Below are 6731 nucleotides of genomic sequence, written 5' to 3' on the forward strand. Positions count from 1 at the left end.
TTGTTGCAGCATATTAGGGGTGTGCAAAATTTTTTTTAATAAGATTCGGATATATTTTTCCCGATTTGGGGGGGGGGGTCTAAGGTGGAAGCGTCATTCAGGTAGCCCTATAGCTCTATCACCACCCACAGGGGCCTCGAGTTCTCTCACTGTTTCAACTGTGGCGGGGAGATCGCGGCGGAGTGCCAAGACTTTATCTGCGAAATAGCTCACAAATGCCTCACAACCAGTATCCAATTCTCTAGCGTTTTGCCTGCCCTGTGGCAGAGCCGTTAAACACAGAATCATTCTAAATAATTGGGCTGGGCATGAGCTCACAGACGCAATCGTGGCCTTGACTGCCATCTACTAGGATCTCATAAACGTCCTATAAGAGGCTCTTGTTGCCTCGTTGTGGGTGTGGCACCACTGACTCTCTAGCCGTCTCAGCGAAGTCAGGGGCCTGAAGTTTACTCACCTTTTTAAGTGTGGCGGGGAGATCATGACTTTATCCGTGAAATAGCTCACAAATGGCTCACAGCCAGTATCCAATTCTAATTCTCTAGCATTTTGCCTGCCCTGTGGCAGAGCCGTTAAAGACCGAATCGTTCTAAATAATTGAGCTGGGCGTGAGCTCGCAGATGCAATCGTGGCCACATAGAATTCTCTCTTTGCAGCCTTGACTGCCATCTCATAGGATCTCATAAACGTCCTATAAGATGCTCTTGTTTCCTTGTTGCAGGTGCGGTGCCACCGTCTGTCTAGCCGTCTCAGCTCTCGCTTCATAAGCCGCAGCCCCTGGGTATACCAGGGGGCCAGCCTAGAGGGAGTGCGGAGAGGGTGCCGGGGAGCGACTTTGTCAATGGCTGTGGAGAGTTGGCTATGCCAGCCCTCCACAAGTTCATCCAACAAGCCGTCAGGGGCCTTGGATCCCGCAGTGCCATCTGAAGCTGTACTGGGTCCATTTGGCTACACAGGCAAGCCAAAATCTGCTCGCCGCCCAAACAGGGTCGGGGTGGAACATTCAGACGGGACCTCAGGGCATGGTGGTCCGACCATGGCACTGCCAAAGCAGTAATCCGGTCCACTGTCACCCTGCCGCGAAGATCAAATCGAACATGTGCCCAGTCTGGTGAGTGGGGGTTGATACAAATTGGGAGAGTCCCAGTGCCGCCATAGACGTCACTAGGTCAACCGCCCGACTGGAAGCCATGTCATCGACATGGAAGCTGAAGTCCCCCAAGACCAGCAGTCTAGGGTGCTCCAATGCCCAGCCTGATACGGCCTCCATCAGGGACGGCAGGCTACTGGCCGGTGCGTTAGGCGGTCGGTACACCAACCAGATTGCCAGACTCTCCTCGGCCTTCAACACCAGACCGACACACTCAGTGCCCGAGATCTCCAATGGCAGGAGTGCCCTGAAGGAGTAAGCCTCCCGAATGAAAATCGCCACTCTTCTCCCCCGTCCCCTGGTCCGAGATTAGCACAGGACCCAGAACCCAGGAGGAGCAAGTTGGGAGAAAGCTACAGTCTCCCCGTCCCGCACCCAGGTCTCGGTCACGCACGCCAGGTCTACCTGTTGTTCCAAAACAAAGTCCCACAGGTCGTCTCAGCTGGCGTGGGCCCGCCGCTGCGTTGTCCCACCCTCTGGCCAGGCGGGTGAGCTCCAAAGAAGGGGGAGACCCTCCCCAGGCTCTCCCACCACCAACCACGGGCCTGCCGCCGCCGCCAGGGACCCAGCCACATTCTTAAGTCTAGCCTTGAAAAGGATAAGGAAGTTAGCTGCAGGAAGACTCAAGTCACAAACACCAGCAACTCAGAGTAGGCCACTTAATAATCATGTAAACCCGTGGGGGAACTAGGATGTTTTGCCTCAGAGATCTATTCCCCTTATACTGGTTGGGATGGTGGGCTTTGATCTTGACTATGGTTTTATCATTCCAGAAGAATTTTTACTCTTGGATTTCGTTCCTTTCCCATAGAAGAATGATCTCTCTCTTTCTCTCTATGAACAAAGGCAGAAATATAAGAGAGACTATGACGGAGACAGACAACAGCCTTACAGCTCAAGAAAGGCTGACGACTTCCTCAAGAGGATCCCAGGAACCTATTTCCTTTCCTAATGAGGTGGCTGAGAGTGAGTATCCTGCACAGTTATGTCAAGGGAAAATGGCAAGGAAGTGCTATGGGAGATTGCTGATTAACCTCTGAGCCACCTTTTGTACAGTACACTGGGGATTGAAGGAGGTCCTGAAATCTGGCGGCTCAGAATGTCCTTGTGGACAAGAGCTCAGCTGTGGCACTTGAGGGGGTGAGATATCCTTAACACTAGATATTCTGGGTAAAAATGGAGGGGCGGTTAAGATCAGCCAACCCAGACAAGGCCAAAGGGCCATCAGTCCTTTTCAACTGCAGTCACATAGATGCCTTTGGACCCTGCTGACCCTCCCAGATGCTAACAGGATCACTCTATTTTTTCCAGCAGAGGATGATCAGAGGAATGAAGAGGATGCAGAACTTCATCAGCAAATGCCAGAAAAAGGTAAAAATGAAGATTTTAAAGAAAACATCAGGAATCAAGGCGGACCGATGGGAAAGAAAGGCGTTCATATGGTTGAGAAGAGACATGGAAGACAGCATAATGTACACATTCCAAAGCACAGGATAATGAAGGAAAGTAACTCTACCTGGTGTGGAAAAAGACTCATTGTGAGGGGGAATTTTAAATGCCGTCACAGAACCCACAGAGCGGAGAAACTTTATGAATGTTCAGAGTGTGGGAAGAGATGCACTGTGAGTGGGAATCTTCAAAAGCATCTGACAACCCACACAGGGAAGAAATCTTTCAAATGTTTAGCGTGCAGAAGGAGAATCAGTCAGAGTGCCAATCCTCAACAGCATCAGAGAACCCACAGAGGGGAGAAACGTTTTCATCGCTCAGAGTGTGGAATGAGATTCAGTCAGAGTGCCACTCTTCTACTCCATCGAAGAACCCACACAGGGGAGAAACGTTTTCAATGTTCAGAGTGTGGAAAGAGATTCAGTCAGAGTGGCCACCTTCACCAGCATCAGAGAACCCACACAGGGGAGAAACCTTTTGAGTGCTCAGAGTGTGGAAAGAGATTCAGTCAGAGTGGCCACCTTCACCAGCATCAGAGAACCCACACAGGGGAGAAACCTTTTGAGTGCTCAGAGTGTGGAAAGAGATTCAGTCAGAGTGGCCACCTTCACCAGCATCAGAGAACCCACACAGGGGAGAAACCTTTTGAGTGCTCAGAGTGTGGAAAGAGATTCAGTCAGAGTGGCCACCTTCACCAGCATCAGAGAACCCACACAGGGGAGAAACCTTTTGAGTGCTCAGAGTGTGGAAAGAGATTCAGTCAGAGTGGCCACCTTCACCAGCATCAGAGAACCCACACAGGGGAGAAACCTTTTGAGTGCTCAGAGTGTGGAAAGAGATTCAGTCAGAGTGGCCACCTTCACCAGCATCAGAGAACCCACACAGGGGAGAAACCTTTTGAGTGCTCAGAGTGTGGAAAGAGATTCAGTCAGAGTGGCCACCTTCACCAGCATCAGAGAACCCACACAGGGGAGAAACCTTTTGAGTGCTCAGAGTGTGGAAAGAGATTCAGTCAGAGTGGCCACCTTCACCAGCATCAGAGAACCCACACAGGGGAGAAACCTTTTGAGTGCTCAGAGTGTGGAAAGAGATTCAGTCAGAGTGGCCACCTTCACCAGCATCAGAGAACCCACACAGGGGAGAAACCTTTTGAGTGCTCAGAGTGTGGAAAGAGATTCAGTCAAAGTGGCACTCTTCAACAGCATCAAGGAAGCCACAGAGGGGAGCAGTGTTCTCTCTAAGCTGAGTTGGTGTGAGGTAGCTCACAGTTTTTTAGCCTCTGGCTCACACATTTTCTTCTCTTTTTTTTATGAAAGTACCCCAGGGTACACATTTATTGTTTTCTTATATTCCTAAACATAGACATAAACAACTACCACAAACAACATATACACCAAGAGACTTGTTACAGTTTGCTACTACACCTAATCCATCACTTCATTATTCTGTAATATTTGTTAGTATTCTCTAATTCCATTATTATATATTACTACCAGTACATACTCAAATATTGGGCAACTCGAATGATAAAAGTGTTGCAACACTTTCCCTATGAGGAAAGGTTAAAGCACTTAGGGCTCTTTAGCTTGGAGAAAAGACGACTGATGGGGTGACATGATTGAGGTTTACAAGATTATGCATGGGAAAGAGCAGGTAGAGAAAGAGGTACTTTTCTCCCTTTCTCACAATACAAGAACTTGTGGGCACTCCATGAAATTGCTGAGCGGTTGGGTTAGAATGGATAAAAGGAAGTACTTCTTCACCCAAAGAGTGATTAACACATGGAATTCATTGCCATTATACCAATCATATAGTCTCTTCCAGGTTTTTTTAAATGTCCATTAAATGCCTCTCATTTCAATAGTCAATTTATCTACTTCTGCCGCTTCTAAAAGTCTATTAATATATTCCTGTTTGGTTGGTGTTTCTTGAATCTTCCAATATTTGGCATATAATATCCTTGTCGACGTTGACATGTATACAATCAGGTATCTATCAGTTCCCTCGAATTCTTTCGGAAAAATATTTAACAATAGCAATTCTGGAGTAAAGGGAATATTACGTCTTGTTATTTTTTCCATTATACAGTGCACCCATTTCTAAAAAAATTTTGAAACATCACATAACCACCACATATAATAAAATGTGCCTATCTTGTTTTTACACTTCCAACATTTATCTGAGCAGTTACCATTTTGCTTTGCTAATCTATCTGGAGTAACATACCATCTGTAAAACATCTTATACATATCTCTCCCTTATATATAATTGAATAAGATGCAGAGGAGAGAAAATGCACACCAACAGTGTTTCGACGGCTGAACTGTCCATCAAAAGCTTCCCCGGCTTCCATTGGCCATGTCGCCTACGTCCCACCTCAGACGCAGCTTCACGCAGCGGAGAGAAAATGCACACCAAACGGTCTTTGGAAGCTTACGCTCTCCGTCAAGAGCTTCCCCACCTTCCACTGGCCGTGTTGCCCAGCTGCCGCTCAAGGCTACTGCCCTGCCATGGGCTGGAAGGCGAGCGCTGTGTCTGAGGGCGGCTGGCAATGTGCCCCACGCTGTGGCCCGATTTCCCTCCCCCACCCGCCCGACTTCGCCAACCCGCCTGGGAAGCCGGACACACGGAGGAGGCTTTTTTACGCCCCCCACCCACGTTGCTTTCTTAGCACCCCCCCCCACTTCTCTGCCCCACCTGGGAAGCCGGATGGATGGGAGGATCTTTTGCAGCCCCCCTGGCCTCCCCCCTTCTTCCTTCCCTCCTTTCTCTCTCTTAAATATTAAATGTTCTGGCAGCTTAAGATTATCTTTTTTATCCAACATGTCCTGGTATCTTAGTGGTTCTTCTTCTGCATATACCGTAGGCAAAGTAAATACTTCCAGAGGCATAATCAATCTTGATCTTTTTACATTAAAAATTTTATGTGTTGAGTCCAATACTTTCCATAGTGAGGCTCTCAGCCAGTGTTGCCTGAAATATTTTTGAGAAGTAGTCTTTTCATACCACAATAAACACATTCCAGCCCATCAATAAATCATGTTCTTCCAATTTTAATAATCTTATCTTCCAAAGTGATCCATTCTTTAATCCAAGTCAATGTCGCAGCTCTATAATATAACATCCAGTTCGGAACTGCAAAGCCTCCCCTTTCCTTCGCCTCTTGTAGAATCTTTAATCTTATGCGTGCTCTCTTCCCTTGCCAGATAAACCTTGTTGTAATTTTATCCAGCTCTTTAAACAATCCTTGGTTTTGTAATATTGGTATATTTTGGAATAAAAACATCCACCTGGGTAAAATATTCACACATTTTCGTCTCAGCTCGGGAAGGATGGCTCCAGAGCAAACTCATTTATGCAGCAGCCAAATCGCTCGCTCACAGTTTTAATGCTAGTAGCTCCCAAAGTAGAATTTTTGTTCACAAGGCTCTACAGCTTAGAGGGAGCATTGCAGGGGAGAACCCTTTTGAGTGTTCAGAGTGTGGAAAGAGATTCAGTCAGAGTGCCCATCGTCAACACCATCAGAGAACCCATACAGGCAAGAAACCTTCTGAGTGCTCAAAGTGTGGAAAGAGATTCAGTCAGAGTGCCCATCGTCAACACCATCAGAGAACCCATACAGGCAAGAAACCTTCTGAGTGCTCAAAGTGTGGAAAGAGATTCAGAGGAAAGGGATTCAGAGTTGCAGTCTTCTACTGCAATGAGGAACCCACACAAAGAGAAACGATGTTAACTGCTTAGGTGTGAAAAGATCTTTTCTCCTATTGCACACCTATTTCACAGACCATACAAAGCATTGAAAAGATATAAACTGTTGTAAGAAGCTTGAATCGACACAGAAATACTTAGAGTGTGGAAAGAGCTTTAGCCATGTTCAAAACCTCAGAAAGATCCCAAAGGGAAGAAAGCGAGGAATGGCAAAGGGCTCTGCTGGATGAAGGATCTCCTTTAGCATCAAGGAGTCCTCTCAGCAAATCTCTCCTTTAGCATCAAGGAGTCCTCTCAGGGGCTGAACCGTATCAATGCTCAGTGTGTGGCAAGAGATTGAGGCACAGATCCGATTGTCAGGTTCCTTTGAGAATCCACACAAGGGTGAAACTTCCCTATAGTTGGTGAAAGGGAAAGGCTGTGT

The 6731-nt window shown here is 47.2% G+C and overlaps 1 protein-coding gene across 1 annotated transcript; it reads left to right on the top strand.

The window, feature by feature from the left end:
- Window positions 1–2568: 2568 nt before the first annotated feature.
- Window positions 2569–6340, top strand: LOC107125090 (zinc finger protein OZF-like). The gene is made up of 2 exons (XM_015428553.1): window positions 2569–3829; window positions 6054–6340. The coding sequence occupies exons 1-2, from the start codon at window positions 2569–2571 to the stop codon at window positions 6338–6340; spliced, it is 1548 nt and encodes a 515-aa protein (XP_015284039.1).
- The last annotated feature ends 391 nt before the right edge of the window (window positions 6341–6731 follow it).

This window comes from Gekko japonicus, unplaced genomic scaffold (assembly GCF_001447785.1).
Source record: "Gekko japonicus isolate JY-2015 unplaced genomic scaffold, Gekko_japonicus_V1.1 scaffold8783, whole genome shotgun sequence".
NCBI lineage: Eukaryota > Metazoa > Chordata > Lepidosauria > Squamata > Gekkonidae > Gekko > Gekko japonicus.

Bases quoted from the DNA above. Each gene is read 5' to 3' on its own strand.
- LOC107125090 (XM_015428553.1), top strand. From the start codon at position 2,569: ATGGGAAAGAAAGGCGTTCATATGGTTGAGAAGAGACATGGAAGACAG. The intron at 3,830-6,053 runs GTTCTCTCTAAG...GGAGCATTGCAG, and splicing joins AAGCCACAGAGGGGAGCAGT to GGGAGAACCCTTTTGAGTGT.